The sequence below is a fragment of the Doryrhamphus excisus genome, linkage group LG15, assembly GCF_037039965.1.
Source record: "Doryrhamphus excisus strain RoL-2023G ecotype Guam linkage group LG15, RoL_Dexc_Guam_v1.1, whole genome shotgun sequence".
Lineage (NCBI taxonomy): Eukaryota > Metazoa > Chordata > Actinopteri > Syngnathiformes > Syngnathidae > Doryrhamphus > Doryrhamphus excisus.
The window spans coordinates 11,593,828-11,618,253 of NC_136371.1; the positions used below are offsets into that span (position 1 = coordinate 11,593,828).

General features: G+C 44.8%; 3 protein-coding genes across 5 annotated transcripts in view; 2 read left to right on the top strand and 1 right to left on the bottom strand.

The window, feature by feature from the left end:
- Window positions 1-10,120: 10,120 nt before the first annotated feature.
- ccdc28a (coiled-coil domain containing 28A) lies at window positions 10,121-12,686 on the top strand. 2 transcript variants are annotated; one of them, XM_058052309.2, is made up of 5 exons: window positions 10,126-10,649; window positions 10,723-10,904; window positions 10,972-11,126; window positions 12,001-12,023; window positions 12,119-12,686. In XM_058052309.2, the coding sequence occupies exons 1-5, from the start codon at window positions 10,465-10,467 to the stop codon at window positions 12,171-12,173; spliced, it is 600 nt and encodes a 199-aa protein (XP_057908292.2). In that variant the 5' UTR covers window positions 10,126-10,464; the 3' UTR covers window positions 12,174-12,686. The 2 variants fall into 2 exon arrangements, with proteins under 2 accessions (XP_057908291.2, XP_057908292.2); XM_058052308.2 differs by having other exon boundaries at window positions 10,121-10,649; window positions 12,001-12,686.
- A 139-nt stretch (window positions 12,687-12,825) lies between these two features.
- On the top strand, window positions 12,826-19,213 carry ect2l (epithelial cell transforming 2 like). Its single transcript, XM_078796817.1, is given in 20 exon segments — window positions 12,826-13,556; window positions 13,852-13,964; window positions 14,029-14,191; window positions 14,260-14,515; window positions 14,581-14,752; window positions 14,947-15,058; window positions 15,140-15,305; window positions 15,388-15,516; window positions 15,579-15,671; window positions 15,774-15,983; window positions 16,046-16,149; window positions 16,227-16,478; window positions 16,582-16,691; window positions 16,766-16,913; window positions 17,871-17,944; window positions 18,014-18,170; window positions 18,412-18,477; window positions 18,555-18,643; window positions 18,730-18,902; window positions 18,980-19,213. Coding segments are annotated over 20 exon segments (2,859 nt in total). The 5' UTR covers window positions 12,826-13,415; the 3' UTR covers window positions 19,111-19,213.
- Window positions 19,214-19,484: 271 nt separating this feature from the next.
- filip1l (filamin A interacting protein 1-like) overlaps window positions 19,485-24,426 on the bottom strand; it is a 30,436-nt gene continuing 25,494 nt past the window's right edge. For both annotated transcript variants that reach the window (XM_058052041.2, XM_058052042.2), the window contains 2 exons: window positions 21,568-24,313; window positions 19,485-19,913 (listed from right to left, as the gene is read on the bottom strand). In XM_058052041.2, the coding sequence (XP_057908024.2) occupies window positions 19,704-19,913; window positions 21,568-24,313 (2,956 nt within the window). In that variant the 3' untranslated portion in view covers window positions 19,485-19,703. The remainder of the gene's footprint in view (window positions 19,914-21,567; window positions 24,314-24,426) is intronic.

Sequence of the window (24,426 nt, forward strand, 5' to 3'; positions counted from 1 at the left end):
ACCTACTCGCATTGTTCTGGCATTACGATGGACGAGATCCTACCACACGTGGACGCAACTCTGGAAGCAGGCCTCCGACCGTTTGGTGACAGAGATCTTCACTTCAAATGGACTTCCTCAGGGCGCTGACCTTATGGGAGTCTGTGGGACGTGTGTGCATGTCGCTGAAATGTTAATGTGCAAATTAAGGACACACTTGTTTTCGCACTTAATGTAGTGCTACACTTCCTGATCCCCTGCATGGTTGGAAGAGGTGGGCCTTGACCACACTATCACGAAAAATGTCATCCAATCGTAAAGAGGCACCAAAACACGACATTTGTATGATATAGACATTATATTATACATTTAGTCTGTTAGCTTTTCACAGAAGTCCTTCTTCACATAGACTCACATAGCACAATCAGAGATGCACAATAGTTGTCATTCCCACAAGCTTAACATTCACTCTGCGTCGTCCTCCCTGATGACATTTATTCTTATGGGAATGGGAATGGGAATGGTTTAATTTCATTTAATCAGTTCACAGTTCCACATGTCCAAAAGGAGTAGGAAGAAGCAAAGCTTGCTAAATCCTACCCCTCCATCTGGTACTTTTACAATCAGTAACTGTTACATTTGTTCACTTCCTGCCTTTCTAATGTAATTTAATTTTTTTTTTATTATTTTGTATTTTAACTTTTTTGTCACATACTGAAGTACGAGGTGATATGACCACAATGACATAATGGTTACCATAGTAACTGTCAATATAGTGCAGGGGTCGGGAACCTTTTTGCCTAAGAGAGCCATGAAGGCCAGATATTTTAAAATGTGTATCTGTGAGAGCCATATACATTTCTTTAAACATTGAATGCAATAAAATGTGTGCATTTTTATGTAAGACCAACAGTTTTAGATAATGGGCTCTAATTACGTAGACCAGGCACACTACCCCACGCCAATGGGGTGTGGCCAGCACACTTTCGTGAGCAGGGCAGTGTCTAATAATAAATCAAATACTTGTTGCCATTAATACAACTTCTGCTGCTGCATAGTTTTGCACCGTACTCCGTAGACTTATTTCATTCTTTTGGCCATCTTCGTCAGAAGGCTTGGTTCTGCAGCTTTAGCTATTTGACTAAAGGAGGAAAGTTTACATTTACATGTTTTTTTGACATCTCAATGACCGAGGTAGACTACAGCATTACCCAGTAATAATCAAGTTTTGGTGTTTGACCTGGAAAATATCATCAGGAAAGATAGATATGGTTGGCTGTATTGCAGCAGAATATAGATGGACGAATTAAAATGCATAAGAAAGTTGTTGATTTTGAATATTATTTTTAACAGTCATTTCTGTGATGGTTTACTTTAAAATGTTAGCAAAAATACATTTTTATTGTGGTAAGAAATGCTTGAGAGCCAGATACAGTCATCAAAAGAGCCCTACCTGGCTCCCGAGCCATAGGTTCCCTACCTCTGATATAGTGATATGTATAGCACATCATGACTGGTTCAAGACTCTTCATCCTTGTATTTAGCAAACATCAACTGCTTGTATTGTTTCTTGAATTGGCTCATCGTTGTGCATTGTTTGAGGGTCTTACTCAGTCCATTCCATAGTTTGATTCCACATACTGAAATGCTATGGCTTTTTAACGTAGTCCTAGCATATAAGTGTTTCAAATTGAGTTCTTCCCTGAGATCATATTTCTCCTCTCTTGTAGAGAAGTATTGGATGACATTTTAGGTAGCCTTCTGCATTATTGTAGCTGTTTGAAGATTAACTATATCAGCAAGTTTAAGTATTTGTGATTTTAGAAATAAGGAGTTAGTATGTTCTCTGTAGGCGACATTATGAATTATCCTTACTGACCTTTTTTGCAGTACATTTAGCGAGTGAAGATTGCTTTTATAGTTATTAGCCCATATTTCCACACAATAAGTAAGATATGGTAGAACCAGAGAGCAATAAAGAGTGTGGAGTGATTTCTGATTGAGAACAAATTTTGCTTTGTTCAATATTGAAATATTTCTAGCCACCTTATGTTGTATATTTGTAATATGAGGTTTCCAGCTCATATTTTCATCTATTGTGATCCCCAGAAATGTATTTTCCTTCACCCTTTCAATGTCTACACCGTCTATTTGTATTTGCTGGTGTGTGTCCTTTCTGCTGTTACCAAACAGCATGATTTTAGTTTTTCTTAGGTTCAAGGACAATCTATTATTATCAAACCATCTTTTTAATATGACTTTTCTATAACAATTTCAAATAATTTTACATTTGTATTTTCCTTCGCTTCAAGAAAAAGTAAAGGAATAAATACACCCTAAATATCCACAAGAGATGTGGCTACAACAAATGCATGAGATGAGATTGAGATGTATTCATTACTATGTTCTCCTGTCTGCTCTCTTTGTGTGTGTGTGTGTGTGTGTGTGTGTGTGTGTGTCTCTGTGTGTGTGTGTGTGTGTGGCTGGCTAACAAGCTGTGCTTTCAGCAGCCTATTATCTAGAGCATGGCAGCCAGCCCATATCTGCAAGGTGTGCGTGTGCGCTTCAGTGTATGTCCGCTGTGTCATACCTTCAAGCATCTCCACGACGGCCGTATTGTCCGTAATGTAGCAGAAGAAGAGGATGGGTCGAATGAATGACAAAAGTGACACCATCCGTGTCCACCCGTGTGCTTCCCATGTATGTAATCCTTTAGACAGGGGACATGGGGACAGGGGAGGGGGACAGACATCTGTAAGAACAGCACATGGAAGGGGTATCAGAGCCTGAACTGGAGTGCAACAACACTTGCAATGGCGGTACTATAGCTATGGGCAATTGCCCAGGGCGCCATTCTCTAGGTGGAAGATGAATACTTATTTGTACTCGGAGCTCATTTGTGCATCAGGTTAGAACAGCCACAAAGAGGATAAAACCAAACCTTTATAGTCTTATGGCTGAATTATCTTTTTTTCTTTCATACCTTACTCTGGTTTGAGGGACTCCCGTTGTCACCAATTCATTTTTCTTAGTCTATAGTTAATGGTGTGTTTGATTCTAACATTATGAAAAGTGTTAATAATAGTGCTACATTATATGACGTTGTGCTGAAATCTATTTTTGAGTGTCCCTCTACTGTCAATCTTTATATGCATTATGCTAACTCTATTGGTACATGTCCTCCACCAAGTCGTTCTGTACTGGTGCTTTTGCCCATCCTACTGGGTAAAAATGTAGACACATACCGTATAAACACGCATCTCCCTCCACCTCACCATGCACACCTCCGTTACACATGCACCACCAACGCCACCAGCCGCGGCGGCCTTAGGGCGCAGCCATCTGCCGCCCCTCCTACCCACCTTCCCAACATATGCAGCCCTTGCCCTGGGTAAGGTGGCGGGGGCACTGGCCTTGGCCTGAGCCAAGAGAGCGGGGGAGGCCAGGAGTGCATATGCTTCACACAGAACGCAGGCAAAGAAAATGGCGACAAATGAAGGATTAGTCCAATCTCACTTTGGCGCTCGGTCTACTCTCCATATGGTGGATTTCTTGTGACCACCAAGGTCGTGGCCCGCAAAGGACTAGCGAGGCTGCAAGCAACACAATGAGCAGTGATGAGCGGCGAGGGCGGGGGGTGATGGTGGGGGTTGTCAGTGAGGTGGCACTGTCAATGAGACACCTCTGTGACATTGCGCCTCGGGGCGTTTGCAGCCACAAAAGGCAGGTGTGCGGTACTTTCATCCTCTCATCACCATCCACCCCCCACTGCTGCCCGCCCCCCACACACACACACACAAGATGAGCAAATGACAGTCAGCGCTGGAGGTTTTGTTTCATCGCTAACATTAATTACATCCGCTTTCCTAAAGTCTTCCATTTTTCATGAGGCTTCTTTTGCATGCGCTGCGCCACTCTGCTATTCTCTTTTGTCCACCAGGACCTCTTTACGCGTTCCAGGAAAGCATCAAGTTGGGTGGCAGAGGAGACCCAGTGGGGAATAGGGTATGAAAGTTTCAAAAACCTCTGCAAACCAGAGAGGTCCAAAGGAATGACTAACAAACTGATTGTCACCCCCTTTATCATCTTCTATGAAGTGTGCATATGTATATATGTGTGTATGTGGGTGTGTAAGCTGTGATTAAATAAATCATGCTGACCTTTCCTGCAACCTTTCACACAAGCCCCGCCTCCCCCAGCCGACCTTCCAAGACTCACTCACATTAAAGACATTTTTCCCTTCATCTGAGCTTTCCCACATCTGTCCTGTCCTCTCATGAGAAAGTCCTACATCCCACAGGTTGGACGCTCCGTGCGATCCTTCAGCCTACATTTTAGTGTATGTGTGGGTGACACGTCTGGATGCGGTTTGTGTGTGTGTGATCTTTCCAGTCTTCTGGTTCAAACGACCACTCTCACCACGCCTTGCCACTGAACTCACCAAGAGGTCGCTGAGACGCCACAATGTGCATGCGACTGTGTGTGGGTGTGTGAGCCGACACCCTGATCTCCTGCTATAATACCCTGAGGACCTTTGGTTCCTTAACTGCAGGAGGTCAGAAGAAACACACACACACAACCACCTTCAAAGATGTCACATCAATCACTCTCACCTCTTGAAGTCTTGGAGAACGAGCACCTCAGGTGAAAGGTCAGCACACCTGGAGAGTGACGATCAATCAGTGTGCACCTACGAAGGAGAGGAAGTGGAGGTGCAGGGAGGGAAGTGACGAGCCTTGGTAGTGCTGGTGTTGCTTTTGGTGCTCTGCACATGCCTGTCATGCCTGTCCATCCATCCATTTCCTATAACACTTATCCTCACTCGGGTCGTGGACATGCTGGAGCCTATCCTAGCTGTATTACCAAATAAAGGGAATGTTCTGGATTCTGATCTTCCACAAGAGTTTCCACCAGCACAAGAAAGCATGCAGCCTAAGGAAGCCAAGGAACAATACAAGGCAGCTAAACCCAACATCCACATTATATCTCCAATGATGGAAAAAAATGCTGATTTAGAGCAGAACATGTGACACGACAATGTGATTGTCAGATTTTCCCTTGGAGGACCTCTACATCACGTTAAATGGAGAACCGGAGGAAGCCCCAGTACTTGCTGTCAAAGACCTCAAAGAACTGGATCTTCAACTGGAAGTGTTGAAGATGACATCATCTTCATGTAAATAAAAGACAAAGACTCCATGCTGTTGAGGTATTGCAATTGGTGCTGGTAATATTCAATCATTTTCAAAGAAACGGTCCCCAGGCACAATACCACCTATTGAGGATAAGCGGTATAGAAGATGGATGGATGGATGATGGACAGACGGACAGACAGAAGGATGGATGGATGGATGGATGGACGGATGGATGGATAGATAGATGGATGCATGCAAGGATGGATAAGCGGTATAGAAGATGGATGGATGGATGCAAGGACGGATGGATGGATGGATGATGGATGGACAAACGGATGTATGGATGGATGGATGGATGGATGGACGAACGGCTGTATGGATGGATGGATGGATGGATGGATGGATGCAAGGATGGATAGATGGATGGATGGATGGATGGATGCAAGGACAGATAGATGGATGGATGGATAGATGGTCCCCAGGCACCGCCCACTGGTCCTCAGACAACAGATTTCCCTTTACGAGTGACCTGTGAAGTATCTTCACATTTAAGACAGATTATTTCCACCGAGATGACCGTAGCTTGGGAGAAGTATAGAATGTTTGTCTAGCATCTGTTTGAACGCCAGTGCCGCTCGGCCCACGGTGCTGAGTAAACGGCCTAGACGGGAGCAGCAAGGCTTATCTCTGGGCACTCGGTGTTTGCATGTGTGTGATGTCCGACCAGTTCCGGTAATGCTTCCTGGGCTGGGTGCGCTGATAAGCTTTGGGATGTGGAGACGTGCAGGTAGCAAACAAGTCTCGGTTGAAACCGGAGCTGATTTGTCTTCTTTAGCTCGCCGGCCTCCCTGAGCACCATCTGACAGCGAGCTCGCGTCCAAGCAGTTAGAAACTGGGACGAGAAGGAAGAGGGCATGGAGAGGAACGAGAGAGCCCCGTTCGATGGGGAGAAAAGGGATGGAGTGCAAAAAAAGGAGGACGGCAGAGGAGCGGCCGCACATGGAACGCCACAAAACAGAAAGAACTGACGGCCGAGTGGAACCAAACGAAAGGAGGAGAAGCGTTGGATTGAAGGATGAGAGGGACGCTCAGGCCACCTCTCCTTCTCCCTCTCTTGTCCCTCCTCTTCTCCCCGTGAGAATGTGCATTTTTCTTCCTTCTTCAGATGTGCCGCGCTTTCATGCGCGCACAAAGACAAGCCAAGCCATACCTGGCACGCCAGGCCGTGAAGGAGCTGGCACACAGGTTTGTGTGAAACACACACAGACACTGACTCACCTGCCTGGCACCTGTCTGTTTGTCTAAGACATCATGCACACATACACACATGACAGCACTCCACACACACACACACACACCATGCTCACTCTGCTGTACATCCTCCAACATGCACATTTAAAGAAGCCTTATTTGGTGGAATGACTTTGTTGCTTTTTTGCTCAACAGCTGTGTGGTAAGGAAACTGGGGGCAACAAACAAGCAATCAAAAAAGGCAGCAAACTAATTGAGTGTGTGCACTCGCACATTCAAACACAGCGATTGCTACTCTATGCTGCAATTAGTTTGTTTTAAAGGAAACAAATAACTGTCATTTGAGCGACACGGCGTCCATAACAATTCTCCCCTGGAGGGGCTCCAACGCCATTTGAACAGGATCCATTCACATACGCTCACACATAATCACATATGTTTACGCACACACACAAACTTGCACGTGCATGCTATCACACTGTCATGAGGGGGGGCGGCTCACTTATTACACGCAGAATTATTATCTCTCAAATGCATGCAAGGAGCATAAATAAAAGGCTTGGTTTGATGAATTGAAAGCGATGAATAAAATGGATGGATGATTTGAAAGTGTTGCAGAAGTTTGTGTGCAGCTGTGAGGGCCCCCACCCCTTCATCCTCTCTTGTCCGGGTGAACGACAATGGCGATACCAGGTAATTACGGCCGAGCCAAAGCAGCGGGCAGTGTCACGCCGACAAGCTTCGACTCCCCACAATCAGGCCCCCAACCCCGCTGTCCCCGAAGGCATTATCTCTCAAGAGACCCAAGGAGAACGTCGGTGCAGTGAGTGGTCTCTCTCTTTTTTATATCATAAATAAAATGATACGAATTATCCCTGACTACATCACAAAAAGTCTGAACTCTTGAAATCGATGGGCTCATAAAAGGTTATGATACAATGTGACAATGACACGTGTGCCTGTTTATGATGTCTCCTCTTTTTATTCCCTGTCCAGGAGGCCCCGTCAGGACCCCTCAGCTACCCTGTGCCGGCCTGCCAGGAACGTCTGCATCTCCTGGACCCCCTCAAGGCATCAGCCAGCCAAATGTCAGCTGGACCCTCTACAGAGCGGTGAGAGGAGGTCAGGAGGTGGCAATATGGGAAGAGATGGGGAATTAGCAAGTATGAGGGAGGCGAAAGTGAAAGAGAAAAGCAGTCGAGCAAATGTGAGCAGACCTCGTGGCGACAACCAACGACGGTGGTCCCTCGACACTTCACACTTTGAATTTTGCGGCTTCAGAATATCACTGTATTTCAGAAATCTGGAAATGACCTCATTCAAGACCATTCTTTATAAACCCCAACACCCAATCGGCTTCTTTTGCGTCTTTGTGGCCAGATTACCAGTAGGCCAGTAGGTTGAATAATGGTAATGGTAATGGTTTAATTTCATTAGAATATGCATCCGATTATAATTGAGTGCAACACATAATCAGTTCACAGTTCCACATGTCCAAAAAGAGTAGGAAGAAGCAAAGCTTTAAATCCTACCCCTCCTTCTGGTACTTTTACAATCAGTAACTGTTACATTTGTTCACTTCCTGCCTTTCTAATATAATTTAAGTTTTGGGTTTTTGTTTTTTTTCCATTTTTTTTTTGTATTTTAATTTATTTTGCACAGCTTCTTATCAGCCAAACTGTATGTTTTATTTTGTATATTTCATCCACTTTTACCCAAATTAAGCATTTAATGTCTAAACAAACAAAAACACAAACATACGCTAACATGAGTGAACTTATATTATGCATCGATTATGTCTTATTTTCTCTTGTTATGTCCATTATATTGGTCAATACCAGTGTAAAGCTGGAAACTATAGGGGTGTTATTTCACACTTTGATGGCTTTGATAATGTATTTAGAAGGTTGTAAACAGGTTTTCTATGATCTAGCTAAGAAAATATTTTATTTCTAACAAGGAAACTCACTTATGATGGTCCGGAATCCATTACCAATCCGTAACCAAACAATGCCGTAACATGAAATAGCACCTGTATTAAAATGAAGGTTATTATTTGACACTAGAATATTGGGGACTGAATAATTGAACTGACAACCGTGGAAGCTTCACTGACTCATGGGTGTTGGACAAGACCTGGGGTGCTATTGTTTTAGCTATTTTTATTTGCGGGGAGGCATCCTTTACAAGTAGAGAATATTCTTTTGCTAAATATTTTGGACAGAGTAATATCATTCTCATTTTGCACATTTGAATGGGAATGTTTTGGCATTTCCACACCAATCATCTGAACCGTGTCTTTCTGTTTCTTTTGTCTTTCACGTTCACGCCAGTTTGAACTTTGGCCCGGTGGCTAAAGTAAACGCTGCTTTAGGTAGGTAGGTAGGTAGGTAACTTAGAATTAGCAACAAGATGAGATGTGTAATTAAACGGGTTGTCATTCATCTCAAATCTGATGCATAATTCAAACACATGAGAAAAGAATGAACTGGCTCTCCAAACAGCACCCTACACTGCAATTACGGTACGTGTGTGTGTACGCATCCACTAACTTAATGGCTGTGTGGACACAGTCTAAATGTGTTCATCTGTAGCGTTTTATCCTGGTTCACCTCACTCCGCCTCTGTCACGCAGCACAAACACACACAAGCTCACAAAGGCGGGAAGAGGAAGCGTAGAGGGACGTGAAGTGGACCGAGAAAATCATCTCACAGCACTCTATGTTTGTAGAGTAAAGTGAGTTAGCATTAGGCAACTTTTACCAAAGTGTTTTACATTTTGATTGTACCATCTCAATTTTGTGAATTGCCTGTTATGCAGAATCCCATACATAGCCATTTGTAAATGTGTTGGGTAGCTTAGCAGATCACCAATCCTCATTACATTTTTGGAAAAAAAGTGTATTTAGAAAAAATAATGCCTTTTTTTTAAATAAAGAAATTGTTTTTTAAAGCCCGCTAATAAATACATTCCTTTTTAGCTTCTACAGTGAAAAAGGACGCAGCTTAACCCCACGGAAAATAATTTTCAAGGAGCTGGGGAAGTCCGAGAAGTTTTATGTTCTCTGTGGCTCCTTGTGCCAAAGTTTGAAAACTCCTGAATTACACAGTAATATTCAAATCAGTAGGAGTTTATCAAATGTTCACTTAGCTACACCTTGTGGTCACTGCTCGTAACTACTCATAAGCAAATGCCATTTCATTTCACGCAGCTGACAATTTTTGTTTTGGAAAACTATTTTACTTAAGTTTCGATTATGGCGTTTCTATTTATGGTTGAGTGAAATACTTCATGAAATGACTTTAAATGTACTTTATATATCCTTCAAAATGCATGGCAGGACTCATGGAGAAGAAAAAAAATGATAATGGCAGGGTAAAGTTGGATTTTATCTTATATTTATATATATTTATCTATAAATATCTAAAAATATCATATATAAGTACTACACAATTTATATATTTCAAGTTACAGTTTAAAACGTCTGACCAATGTACAAACAGTGGTTTCCTGACATGTTTAAGGGAATCTAAACGTTTTCTTGCACGGCATCCTCGTTTTCAAATCCGCGTCTTGTTGTTTGCACTTTTAGCCAGAATCATAACTTTATGTAGCACTTTATGCTAATTGCTATGATGTGTGTATTGTTTTATGATTTTGTATCAAAACTATAAAAGTGTGAGTTTGTCTTCAAAGTATTCATATGAATTCAAGTGCTTGTTTAAACAGATTTGGAATGCGGCCCTGAATAGTGGGTCTGTTGCGTCTTTCACAAAAACAGGAAGTGTTCCGAGGTGGCCACTGACTGCACTGGCTGGTATTGATCTCTGCGTCTTTAGTGTTTTAAAAGGGATTGTTCCCCTCGTGTAGATGTACGACCAGAGCAGAGACAGCAACCGATCATTTTATTTATTACAATTTTGATTGCGCTATGTACATACGTTTGTGCTGCGTAAGTTACGTGACTCTAAAGTTTAGCTAGCAAACGAGCTAACATGAGTCGTGTATAATCGGGGGAGCTCGGAGCCAGAGTGTTGTGTCCATTTGTCTTGATGTGCTTTCGGCCCTGCTAGCCGAAGGGTACCGAGGCCTGCCGACATGGAGGAGCGGAAGCTGAAGAGAAAGAGCACCAGGACCCCCACGACCCCCGCCGCGGCGACAGCGACATCCACGCCACCCACGGGCGGTTCTGGCCGGAAAAACAGCACTTCCACCGGGGCGAAGCATGGAGGCTTCAGCCATGGAATGGGGCAGCATTCCAACCAGAGGAGCAAGAATAGAAGGTATCAGAAGCAGTGGGCTCAACTCATCATTTCAAAGATTATTTGGAAAATACTGTAAGATGGTCTTTTTCAGGGGAGTTCGAGACAAACCAAAATATCAGCCAGGTTCGGGCGTCCGCCCTACCCCGAACCAGAACCAGGCTGCCCCCAGCATCCAACACTCATTCCTGACTGACGTCTCTGACGTACAGGAGATGGAGAATGGGCTCCTCAGCCTCCTCAATGATTTCCACTCGGGGAAACTCCAAGCTTTTGGTGGGCTGGCTGTTTTTGTTGATTTAGTATATCATAAGGTGTTTGTAAACGTTTATTTGTGTCCCAGGTAACGAGTGCTCCATTGGGCAGATGGAGCATGTGCGGGAGATGCAGGAAAAGCTGGCTCGCTTGCACTTTGACCTTTATGGCGAAGCGGATGAGATGCCAGAGGACCAGAGGAAAACAGCCCGAGACACCAACATGGATAAGTTGCTGTTGAACGTAAGGCCATTTCCTCAGCAGCCATAACAACATGACATGTTGAAACAGTAACTACAGTCATAATATTTGTTTCATTAATATGTAATATGTTTTCTGCATGCACATCTGTTGGTGGAGTTAGCATTGTCCAAAGCTTGTTCTAATAATCTCATACAACAGGGGTCTCTGACCATCTGCAGTGTCCAATTTTCATATAATTGTACATGGCGGGGGTGTCAGAAGTGCAGCCCGGGAGGGTAATTAAAAAAACAAAGCCTGAAGTTCATACTAATAATACACATTTTCACCGATATCTGGGCTGGAGTTTTTGAACTTTAAAGAAGTACTTAGCATATCTGCAAAATATCAAAATGGCTTTTGCCTTGCTTTTATTTTCTGTATGTGGCCCTCGCTGGAAAAAATATGAACACTCTTGGCATATGGATTATGGTTTCTTTTATTTCACAATGTACAATCAATTTATCTTACGCTGACATCACTTTGGGGTCAAAGATGGCGATCACAACTGTCCAGTGTGGACAAGAAAGCAAAATGAAATATAAATGATTATTCTGACTATTCATGCTGAAATGGTAGTTAATATAGGGCACCACATATGCAAGGGAAGGGGTGATCGCCTCTTCCTGTACAGGACAGAGACGATGAAGGTCTGACTCACATGCCTATAAAATGCAATAACAAACCATACTTACCTGACAGTTTGTTTCATATGTCGGTCAATGATGATGGCATTAGATTAGTCCTGATCTGTTGGAGGTTTGTAGAAACTAGCCAGTGCATGGGCCTCAAAAGGTTGGGGGCCAATATTGTGGAGTACATTCTTGGCACAATGAATTAAACGCTCCATGTTTAAAGTTGTATTTTCCCTTTTCAGCTGGAGGAGCTCAGTTCTTCTATGTATCCTTCTCTGACCTCACCTGAGAGACAAAACACTTTTGTTCCGTTCAAGGGAAAGACCTGTGCTTGTTTTCTACTTTAACTTGCTTTTCCAGCCAGAAACTAAACTTGACCGACTGCCAAGAGACCCCCAGGCCCGCCAGCATGTGACTGCCCCCCCCACTACCGGCTATTTGTCGGCGAGATGCAAAAGCAAATTCCGATGCGGATGACGCCAACCTTATCTTACTAAACATCCACATGCCAGTAGTTTAGTCACTAATACGCTTCTTTACCATCCTGTCTTGACTGATCACCAGCACGGCATCTCGTAGGGGGGGCTCTACAGCACCCAGAGTGATTTAATGACTCCACGACAGATGCACAGCACTCTGTTGCACTTTATATTCATATTACTTCTTCTAACTTCCAGGCCAATCAGTGTGTAATTGAACTCATTTGTTAAATTTTATTGTTGCAGAGCCAAAAAAAAGTTGACTTCATGACTATGCCTTATCGAAATCATTTTTTGTAATAATTCTGTTGCACTTGTGACTTCTGTGATTGTCGTCTCAGGCATCATTTGGCTGGGATTCTTTTTACATAATGAAAGGTTTAAGCATGCATGATGATTTTATTTTTGATTGATTTGCCAATAAAAATGTGGATAACTTGGTCCCGAAATATTACTTCAGAAACATCCGTCTGCTTCTTGGTAAGAAACTTTGCTGCTATTGATTACAGACACTGTGCTAACTATGGCAAAGCGGCTACGATCAGTCACACTGACTTTATAATGTTGGTGGTCACATTCACTCCATGTTGGCATGCCAAAGGTGTGCATTTAAAGCTGCTCTTGTGTTTTTATTGGCCAGCAGCACATTATTGGACAATGTAGGGGAAAAAAGGTCCTGTGCTCCTTGGTGAAAGAAGTTTGGATCACCCCAACGTATGCAGTGAATACACTGTTATTATTGACAAAAGATTCTTCCTGCTCGGTTTGGGTTAACATAATTTAGACTACAATGTAATAATCGGATTTTATTAGGCAGTCTCTCAGCTCCCCCTTGTGGTTAAAGCCGGGCACCACACCATACGAGTGTTCAACAAATGGGAACCTTGAACATTTTCCCATATTAATTCAGAATGTGAAAGTCAAAGATGTGAGAAGAAAATAGGGACGATTGTTTGGCTCATTGGCTGACCGTCACTAGTAATACAAACCAAAAATGTGTGGACCTGATGTAATTTCGCGGATACTGCCTACAGGGGGCGCCGATTATCTGTACAGGAATGTGTTGATGCGTAACCATGTTAACCCTGGCACCTCATCATTTGGAAACTAGATCGGGGATCAGCTCTATTCCGTTGATTTAATCAGAACTGCACTCCGCTTCTTCGACGGCGTCATCCATGGAAAACAACCCGAACGCCAAGCTTGACTCGGTGAAACTGTGGAAGCTCGGTGGGCCCGACCAGGACACGCGCCGCCGGCCCTCGGACACGCGCTTCAGCTGCTGGACGCCGCTGATGAATCAGACCAGCAACAAGCAGGTCAGAAGGTCTCCAAGTGACACATATTAGCTCTCATGTATGATAATCTTGGACGTGAAGAAGTTAAGAAAGTTATTAAATATTAGAATTTTTTTGCATGTTTGTCACACCGAAATGTTTCTGATCATCCAACTAATTAAAATATTAGTCACTGTCAATGACACCACAACTGAACATAAATGCCATTTTGAAATGAAATTCTTTCACACCACAGTATGCTTTTCCTAAAGACTCTACACAGCCGTCTAGCTGGGATAGATGATAAGGTGCAGTTGTACCAAATGTTTGCTTGCAGTTGTTTGAGGAGAGGACCACTCTGGTGCTGCACTGGTTTGACCTGTGGACAGACGGACAGAGGAAACACTTGTTGCATTCTCTGCTCACTCGCTGCACCAAGCCTCAGCTCAGGTAAAACCTGTGAAATTCACGCAGCAGATCGCCAGCTACCCAAATATCTAAAATATCTGAGCAGGTACTGTAGAGATCTGCTGATTGAAACACTTCCGGTGACTCAAGTGGATTTAACAGCGGTGTTGCCCCGCTTCCTGTCGCTTTACATCATGTCCTTCCTGTCCCCTCTGGACCTATGCTTTGCTGCCCAAGTCAGCTGGCACTGGAGATTTTTGTCTGAACAGGTGAAACGGTTTAAAGTGCAGGATCCTAAATTGTGTATGATCCTTGACTTGGATCAAACGCCCCTTAGGACTGTCTCTGGGCTGGCCGCTGCATGCGGCAAGGCTGGTTCCTTCCCTACACACCTGGAGAAAAGGAGTTCGGTGCCTGGAAGAACCACTACATCACCTGCGTGAACACACTGGACCGGCTGACCCCCCGCGAAGCAGCACAACAGTACGGGACTCTCAACCAACCGTTTGACGAGCTGGCAGAAGAAGTGGAGGAGAGACTGAAAGAGAGGATGGTCAGGCAAATTATCAGAGAGACGATTCAAGAGAAGAAGAGTGAGTACAGTTGGGAAAAAAGCAACTAATGGAACATGGTAGCAAATATTTTCCATTTTCTGCAGGAACATCACTAGCCACCAGGGAAGCCTGGAGCAGCAGCACAAAGTTGGGGAAACCTGGAGGGGGTAGCCTCCAAAGCAGAACTTCCTGGTCCCTCACAACCTCTGCACCTCCTGACTTCTGTCCGAGCAAAAGCAGAGGACTGTGCTCAGATAGAGTCGTGACGTCGAGCAGGTCAGCGATTTGCAACTACAACATAAATAGTTCTTCAGTTCTTCGTTCTATTAAGACAACATTTTGGAAAGGCTCTTTTCTGCTTAAGCATGTGATGATTAAAGAAAGAAATTTGGTATGCGTGCAGCATACCAAATATACTAATATGCGCCCCTCATATCCTCAAGATTTGAACAGTTGCTGTTTCGGTGCAGAGCCAGCGGCCAACTGTCCACCTTCACCTCTACACCTGCACGGCTTCAAGGTCCTCCACCCCATCCTGGGGTCCGCTTGCTGCTGATCTCCAATAGAATCCCTGCCTATGAGGTAATTGCAAGATGTGATAAAGGTGGAAATTGAAAAAAACGTTCCAATGGTTACTTTACTTCCTCATCGCATGCAATTCAGCTGGTGCTGAGCGGCACCATGCCGGAAGTGGTTGTGGTTCTCTACGACCACAGAGGGACCCTCTCTGCGCTGTTGTCCCAGGTGGAGAGGGCAGTGTCTGGGCGCACGGTTCAAAGACTGGGCCTGTTAGCTCCTGGAGGAACGGAGGGAATCCACCTTTTTCACAGTGAGAATCGATGATGTTTCATGATCAATATATCATGATCAATGTATTTTCATTGTTTTCTGTTCCACTTTCCTCCTTACAGACAGCTGCCTGTCAGACAAAACCCTGCTGACTCCATCTCACAGGGAATTCTGGGAAAAACTGTGCATCCTGATGGCCCCCGCGGAACAAGGGGGTGGGATTGACATCTTTTCGCCAATTGCGGCATCGAGTGGGTGATTTTGTTACAATGCTTGATTACAACTCTGGTTCTAAGCTGCTTGTTTCAATCAGCCTCAGGAGTGGCGCTCATGAAGACGCTCGCCACTCTGACGGGTCTGAAGGTTTGGGCACCAATGGGTCTCGCCACAGGAAGTTTCCAGAATAGTGAGTCTCGTAGCCACAGATTGGCTGAATGGTGGATGTGCAGGAGTCCACTGAAAGACAGTATAAGAACATGAAATGCAAACTCTCTTTTCCACTCCTCAGTCCTGAGTGAGTGGTCTGATGGTAGCATCGGAGCCAGTGGACTCTCCGACCTGCAACCAGGAGGCCTGGCGCTTCAGTACGTCAGTGTGCAAGTCCTGCAGGGCTGGTGCAGACAAACCCTGTGGATGGAGGAGGCTTTGGGCGAAATGAGAAGATGCTTGGAGCCTCATCTGCAGGAGGCCAGCCTTCAATCCCGGTGTCGAGCTCTGGGTGAGCGTTTTGCGTTTCTTTGTGTATCCTCTGCTTTTTTTTAACCTCTATTGATTTTCCAGGTCATTCTCTGTGGGAGAAAGTTGGTCTTGAGGATCTTTGTCTATCTGAAGACCTGACCCAGGCACTCACAGAGGGACTCACTGCTCTCAGCAAACAGGAAGATGTGAGCAGGACTACTTCCTACAATAATCAACTTACTGGTGTAAGGACACACGTGTACACATGTACTTTCATTCTCAGACGAGACATTTGGAGTTTCTCGCCACCTTTCTGAAAAGCTGGAAGCATGCGAACCAAACAGATGATGTCTCTGTGATGCGGGCACCTCCTCAGGTGTGTGTGTTGTGTTGCCCCCTCCAGCAGAGAACAGCCATGTCTCCATCTTTACCTCACATCTGATTTCAGGTGCAGTCGGACTGGAGAGGTGTCGTTGCCAGAGAGTTACATCACAGTGAACGTCTGTACATCAGCAGACTGGAAGCTCTGGTGAAGGTGCCTTCCTCTTGAGAGCATCACTCTAGACTGCATTTCATGTATACAACCAGAGTGGAAAGGTGCATGTCCCTTCATGTCCCTTCATTCTCTGTCTTAAAAGGCATACCAGGAGCCTCTCACAGCAGCCCTCAACTCCAACAGAGCCATTCTTAGTTCTGCTGATGTGCATGTAGTGCTGAGCCCCATCGCACAAATACTGGACCTCAACAGGTACACAGAATGAAAAGCTTTGCTTCATTGTTTTGTTTGTCTCTGTGAACGTTTTGTGTGGCTGCGTGTTGCAGGCGCTTCCAGGCAGATTTAGAAAACAGGCTGCAGCACTGGGGTGCAGAGCAGTGTGTTGGGGATGTGTGCCTGGAATTGTGCACACAGCTCAGAGTGTATACAAACTACCTCAACAACTATACAACTGCTCTCAGCACCATCGACAAGGTAACGTTGTTTTTAACGTTATTAGAGTCCTCTTGACATGAAATAACAGCCCTATAGTCACCTTTAGACTGGAATTACCCAGTATAGAAGACAGAAGAGAACATAAGACATATTACACATACACCAGGGATGCCCAAAGTAGCGGCGTTGCCAGACAGATTTCACTGGGGCACGAGCCCCAGTATTGATCTGCAGTGCCCCAGTAAAAATGTCACCAATAAAAAAAATCACTGCAGAGTTTTAAGTCTAAGGCACATACTACTTAGTATGGTAATTCATTGCCATTTTTTGCCATGCTTTTGTAATGGTTTAGAAGTCTAGAGTAAAGTGCACAAGCAGGCTAAATGCATTAGTGCAGTCCATTTCAGGTGGTTAATCAAAGATCTAGACAACAACATAGTCTGATATGATTTAAATAGTTTAAAGATCTATTTATGTTCTTCGATGATAAGTAAGTGTTGAATTCTCTTGCACACTTTGCGTGCTCTCATGAATTCTTTGTGCCCCAGGTGTACCCCAGTACTATCAGGTCTAGTGACGCCCCTGGTTCAAAGTGTGGCAGAGAGGCCATTGGTGGCCCGCGGCACATTCTAAAGATATAATCTAACAAGACAAAAAAAAAATGCAGTTTTACAAGAATAAAGTCAAAATATTAAGAGAAAAATCTCAAAAGAAAAGTTGTAATTTTACAGTATTACAAGGAAAAATAATTTAAGTAAAGTTGTAAGTAAAGTTTCCTAAAGTAACTTTAGGGAAAAAAGAAACAGCAGAAATGGAAAACATTTGTATGTTGGATGATACAGTACATGGCAAACAGACTTGGCATTGCAACATTTTCCATTGTATTGTAATGGTAATGGTTTTATTTCATTTGAACATGCATCAGATTACAATTGAGCGATCACATAATCATTTGTACTGTGTGTGTGTGTGTGTGTGTGTGTGTGTCTGTCTCAGTGCAGGGAATCCAAACCAGCATTCCGAGCTTTCCTGAAGAGAACTGACAGAACTCTGACAACACACATGTTGAGGTGACCGTGACGATGACACATTGTGTGTGTGCGTAATTCTGCTTATGTGTGTGTGCCTCTGTCCTGTAGTCTGCAGGAGCTGTTGCTGTGTCCGGTGTGGAGGATCCAGGAGTACTCAACTCTGCTGCAGGCTTTGACTGTGCACACACACACCAGTCACCCTGATCACATATACCTCTCCTCCGCCCGGGACACGTTGCAGCGATACATGCAGTTCATACAAAAGGTTAAACTGGAAAAGCACTCGCACCATGCACCATTTTGGATCACCCCCAAAATCTAATTAGTTCTCCCACATTACATTTACAACAATTTCTGCAAATAAACATCATCGAAATCCATTCAGAACTTTTCAAGTTGTTTGAACCCAGACAAACAAACAAACATAGAAGCAAAACAGTGGTGGGGGGGAGAAGATTACGTGATTATGTGGAGCAACCTCACAAAGATGTTTTGCCTCATTCCAGTTGAAGCGCAACTGCGAACGAGATGGGCTCCTGGAGGACACCCAAAGGATGATACAAGGCTGTCCAGTAAAACTACGTTTCTGTCTCTTAGGAGTATTTGTTCACACAAGTAGTTTTATTTTTTCTTATTCTGTGTGTTTTAGAGTCTCAGGGAGGGAAGTCGGCAGCTGGTAACCACTCAGGATGCTGCGATGGTCCAGAGCCCCAATGAAGACATACCAGAGTCCCTCAGGTGGTGACATGCAGCATAATGATAGCCAATAGAATGGAGGAACACCTTTGCTGCAGATGCTAATGTTGCACACCCACATGTCGTAGGACCTACGAGCATGTGGCAGACATTGGCCTCTTCCTGTTCACTGATGCATTGGTGATGACACGGAGGCAAAAGCGACACACACCTTTCACGGTGGCACACAGGAGCATGCACACGTTCATGGCTTCTGTAGAGCTCACCAGCCTGGCTGTGAGAAAGCTCTCACACTCGCGCTGTAAGTGATCAGGCAAAGATTCCGTCATTCAACGCTGCTGCTCTCCTTTGTTGACACCTGTCTTACTTCCCGTGCAGATGTGAGCCACGCCTTTGTTTTGGAGGGTCCGTGTCGGTCGTGGGTGTGTGCCACAGAAAACGAAGAGGAGATGGAGCACTTCCTGTGCATGCTGAGGAGCACCATGCAGACGGCCCTGGCGATGACCTGATACACGAACCCTTGGTGCGCCTTCACCCTGACCCCCAAGAAGGATTAAAGTATAAACCCGAGTTCCCAATTTTATAATTAAAGTAGTGAATATTTTTTCTTACGACACTGTTTTCTCTGAACGAGACATCAGTAACAACTACTGTAGTTTTGATCCTTCCCTGCTTTTGACGCCCCCTTGAGGCCAAGACGCACTTCGCATCTGCCTACCTTATCACCGAATAAACCTGCTAGTTTAACTTCACATGGATATCCAGAGGTGACTGCATTTCAGGACATATTTAGCTTTTAGCTAATTCTGCTGCAGAATGCAATCTCTTCATGATGCATAGAGACGTGTGTGTTCAAGGTATAAAAAATCTTTATTGAACCAGAAGAAAAAAAAGACTTAGTTAACCGTGTGAAGCAGCACATTAACCCATCAGCTTTACACATGTATGTACATTATTGCTGTTTATCGGTCTAAACAAAGTCAAGTTTTGTCTCTAAATTGTCAGGATTCTAGTTTAGCAAGTAATCTTTCTAGTACAGTACTCTGATTTCTAGAAATGCCAAATGACCTTTTCATGTTAGCGGTGTCATTGATCTCTGACTTTAGAGCCTGCGGTTAGCCAGGTTTGGATTGTTGTTGCTGTGTGCTGCAGCCGTGTGTCCGGCCTGGCCTTTGCCTGCGCTGAGAGGAGCGTGCAGGGACCCGCTCCTGTTCTGCATGGCCCAGTTGGTGCCCGGCCCTTTCAGAGATGTGCAGCCCTTCGGTTTGGGGATCCGTGTCGGCCCCGGGCGTCGGAATGCTTCTAGCGGTATCTGGAGGAGGAGACAGTGATGAGACATGCATGCAACAGAGGCGGCCATTTTGGTCGGTGAGGATGAAATACTAAAAATTGACCTCTAGATGGAAGCAAACACTTGATAAGACAAAAGCCTTTGCACATGTTGGTACAAACATGGCCTCTTGTTCTCTCTTAGGTTGTGGATGAAACCCCTTATGGTCTAAATGTGCGTCCCAATGTGACATTGTCAGTTTTTCATTAGCGTTTTTTATCGTAGCTGCACTGCCGTCCATTCAGGAAGCGCCAGTGCAGCTGTTGAATCCAACGTGAGTCACAGACAGCAGACCCAGCTGCTCACAGGCTTTCTCAGGCCTGCCGCTAATGAATAGCATCTTGTTTAGCCCGCATCATCACTTCCTGCCCAGAACTGTCAAGCATCCAGTTTCTCCATCTGGACCGCTTCCTGCTTGTTCGGTTTAACGCCTGATTTAATCATCAGCTCATTGCTACATGCTGCATGGGTCCGTGTTGCGGTGGCTTTTTCCCTGCAACAGTTGTCAGCACCAGCTCACTTCACCCACGTCACATTAAAACTCGTATTTCCCTGCGACGTAGCTCAACATTTTGCTTCAAGAAGTGGCCTGCAATGGTGGAAAATAGTTTGGGTAAAACTAAAGTCATAATTTACAAGAAGAAAGTTGACATATTGGAACAATTATATTTAAAAAGCACCAGCAGAAATGGTCAAAAACAGTAGACATTTTACAGATTTTTTTTTTAGGGAAAACATGTAATTTAACAAGAAATAAATCTCAATTTTATGAGAATAATTTAGCCAAATTGTAAAGAAAAATAAAATCAGCATAGAATTGAAATGGTCAGATTTTCAGATGAAATATTCTGAAACACAATGAATAAAGTTGTAATTTTGGTCATAACATTATGGAAACAAAGTCAAAATATTACGGCCATAAAGATAGTTGGGAAAACAAAAAAACAGAAATAGAAAAAACAGCTTTAATTTGAGAGAAAAAATCATGAACTTGTAATATGCTCCGGTTTGGTCTTTTAGTGTCAATCTAGTCTTAAATGTGTTTGCAAAAAGTGTAATTTAACTTATCTTTCACATCGCGGGTGAACAGAGGGTTAACAAACTTCAGTTATGTTTTAGCACTTTGTTAGGTGAAATTCTATTCAATTCTTCTTTCTTACTGTTCCCTGCAGTGTGATAGCTCAGTTGTGTGAGTACAAGAGCGTGAGCACGACACACAATGTGTAAATATGAATTATTGAGCAATGACAGTGTAAATGGGCCAATTATTCTTATTTTTTATTCCACTCACATCAAACATGCTGCATCCAGTGAATAAATGAGGCGGGTGATGACAAACTAAAACCACTTTAATTCTCAGAAACAACCCCAAAAATGTGATAGGTAATGGTACATCAGTGGAAAAAGCAACATAGTCCGTGCACACGTTCAAATCCTTTGTTTAGTCCGATTGATGCAAATCAAACAGGAGCAGGAAAGCAACCCAAATGAAAGCCCAGTCTAAGCTAGCTTGCTCTGAAGCAAGGGAGACACACATGGAGATGGGTCAAGGTTGTTGGGTTACGTTTGGGTTGATTGTCTTGGGTGATGGGATGGAGGCTTAGGGGAGAAGGGGTCAGTCATAAGCATTACTTACTGTAATCTGCGATGGCCGTTGGGTTTGGGTGGAGGTGGGCTTAATCATGATGCTACTAGTGACTTTGTTGTTGCTTTTGGATGTTGCAGTGCTGCCTTTGGCCAACACCGGCGCACTGACACTCTGAATGAAGGGGCTCCCTAAGTGGATGTGGATTTTGTTGTCCTCCGTGGTGATGACATTTGGCCCGGAGCTGTTGGATCGCTGTAACTGCCAACCATTCTGACGCTCGGGGGTCACGCGCAATACGGAGTGCCCTCCGACAACCTCCACCGGTTCTGCTGAGAGCGTGCGGTCGGGGGTGCCTGTCGTAACGGAAACTATTTGGATTGGGGACATGGCTCTGTCCGGGGTCAGAGAGCCACAAGAGTCAGGGGTGAGCGCTCTGGAGTATGTTGACATGGCGAGAGGAGAGAACAGCCTATCGGGTGAGCGAGGTCCGTCTGATATCGGGGAGGTTTTACATTTTGCAGTCGGGGAAATAGCCGCATTCTGGATGATGGTGATTCTCTGTTTGGGCGGGCCCCCAGTTGTGGGGATGACTGCTGTGCTGGTGAATGACGGCGTGTTCTCTGCAAGAGTGTTGGTGATCTCCAGAGTCGCCATGTTGTGTCCATGCTCGGGAGACACTTTAATATGAAGCGGCTGACCGGGACTGTGGCTCAACACCACGTCCCCTGTCTGAACGAGGTTGCCACTTGGCCGCGGTTGCAATTTTCCGTTCAGGAGGTGGGGGGCCTCTTTTGATTTTACAAATGGCATTCTTCTCATGCTGTTATTGAGGTTATTGACATTGTTCTTTAGGGAGGATACATTTTTCCCTCCCTTGTTGTAGATCACCTCGTCCTCAGGCTCGCTCTCGTCACACAGTTTACCGTTCAGCAAAGGACTTTCTCGTGGCACTGGCGTCTTGTCGCTGGGAGGTGGGATTTCTAGAGGCTCAGTCTGGACCTCTTTGGTGGCAACATGCAAGTCCGAAAACCGCCGTCCATTCAGGCCAGGGCGCAGACTTTTGCTGAATCTTCGATATCTTTCAAGCTCCCGTGTTAGCGTCTCCATCTCCCTGGCTAATTCTTTGTTTCGGACTTCCTGTTGGGTCATCTTTCGTCGCAGGGTGGCATGGTCTGTTTTCATGCGGCAAATGGACTCCTCTTGTCCCATGTAGTCATGGATCTTCTCTTTGAGAGCGGATACCTCTTGTGCCAAATGACTTGACCTGGCCTCCTCGTCCTTCAGACGTTTTAACAAAACATCGTCTTGGGTGGACTCGTTTTTCTCAGCCAGCTGGTACTGGGAAAGCTCTTTTCTGGATACTTCCAGCTCCTCCATCAACGTCTTGGCTTTTTTTTGCTCGTTAGCCAACCTCCTTTCCAGGGATTCCAGCTCCTCTGCTTTTACCAAGTCTCCTTCTGCAACCCGCATATCCTTCAGCTTGCATCGGAGACGCTCAACTTCCTGGGTCAAGTCTTTGACTTTGTTGTCCTCTTGTTGGAAGCGGTTGGCTGTCGGTGTTTTAATGTGCTCGTCTTTGACTTTGCTCCTCAGATAGTCTCGTTCTATATTTTCTAGCGATTGCAACCTTTTTTTCAGCATATTGATCTTTGAGTCTAAATCGTTGCTCTTCTGCTCCTCAGCCCTCAGCTTGGCTTTCAGATCGTCCCGCTCCTTCTTGGTGCCACACATCTTTTCTTCCAGCTCAGCCTTGGACCTCAAGGCTTTCTTGCTCTCCTCAATGAGCTTCTCGGTGACGGATGTCACCTTATCCTGCTCTGCCTGAAGTTTGCCGGTGCTGTTTTGTACCTTGTTTTCCATCTGCTTGAGTTTCTCTGCCATGGCCTTCCTCTCATCCACCAGCATGACCGTTAGTGTCTTTAACTTTGTGAGGTCCTCCTTCAGTGTCAACTCTGCTTTTGCCAGCTGACCCTCAGAAGACTCAAGCTCTTTAACTTGAGCTTTCAAGGCTTCCAGCTCGCCGGAAAGAGCCTTTGACACAGCCTTTTCCCTCTCAAGGTTACTTTTTAACGAGCTGCATTCCTGTTTACTCTTGCTGAACGCACCCTCCAGTTTTTCCAAGTCCGTAATTCTGTGATTAAGCTTATCGACCTCAGCCTTCAAAGTGCAACTCTGACCCGCCTCTTTTTCGAGTTTCTTGTTCAAGTCTCTGCAGTGGTCCTCCATTCGAATCAGTTCCTCATCCTTCCCCTCCATTTCAAGCACTCTTTTCCGTAGCTCCTCCAGCTCAGACATGAGGCTGGTGTTTCCACATCCTCCTTGGCTAATTTTGTCTTTCAGCTCCTGCAGTTCCTCCTCAGCTCTGCGCAGTGTCTTGTTGGTCTCCTCCAGCTCGTCGAGCTGCCTGCCGAGGGTCGACAACTTCTGACGCAGCTGCCGATTCTGTGCGTCCTCACTGGTCAGCTTGGCCGTCATGGCCTCCTGCTCCTGATGGTGTCGATTGATGCAATCACGCAACTCCGCCTCCAGGCGACATACCTTGCGCTCTTCTTCCTGAAGGTGATCGTTGGCCAAGCTCAGCTCCTCTTGAATCTGGGAAGTGCTGGTGCCCAGCTGCTGGACCTTTGCTGTCTGTTGATTCAGCTGCTCTGTGAGACGCTGTTGCTCATCCACGACCATCAATGCAAAGGACTTGACCTTTGTCAGCTCTTCTTTTAAACTTGTGACCTTTTTGTTGTTCTCTTGGTCCTTGCGTTCTTGGTAGGCCTTTTCCTGATCAATTAACAGCTTCAACCTGAAAAAGAAAACACAGAAAGTGTTAAATGTTTTAAAGCGTTTCTCTCTGGTCTTCTTTCTTTGCATGGTGGGCTGACATTAACAAAAGACATTACCTCCATTTGTGTTTGT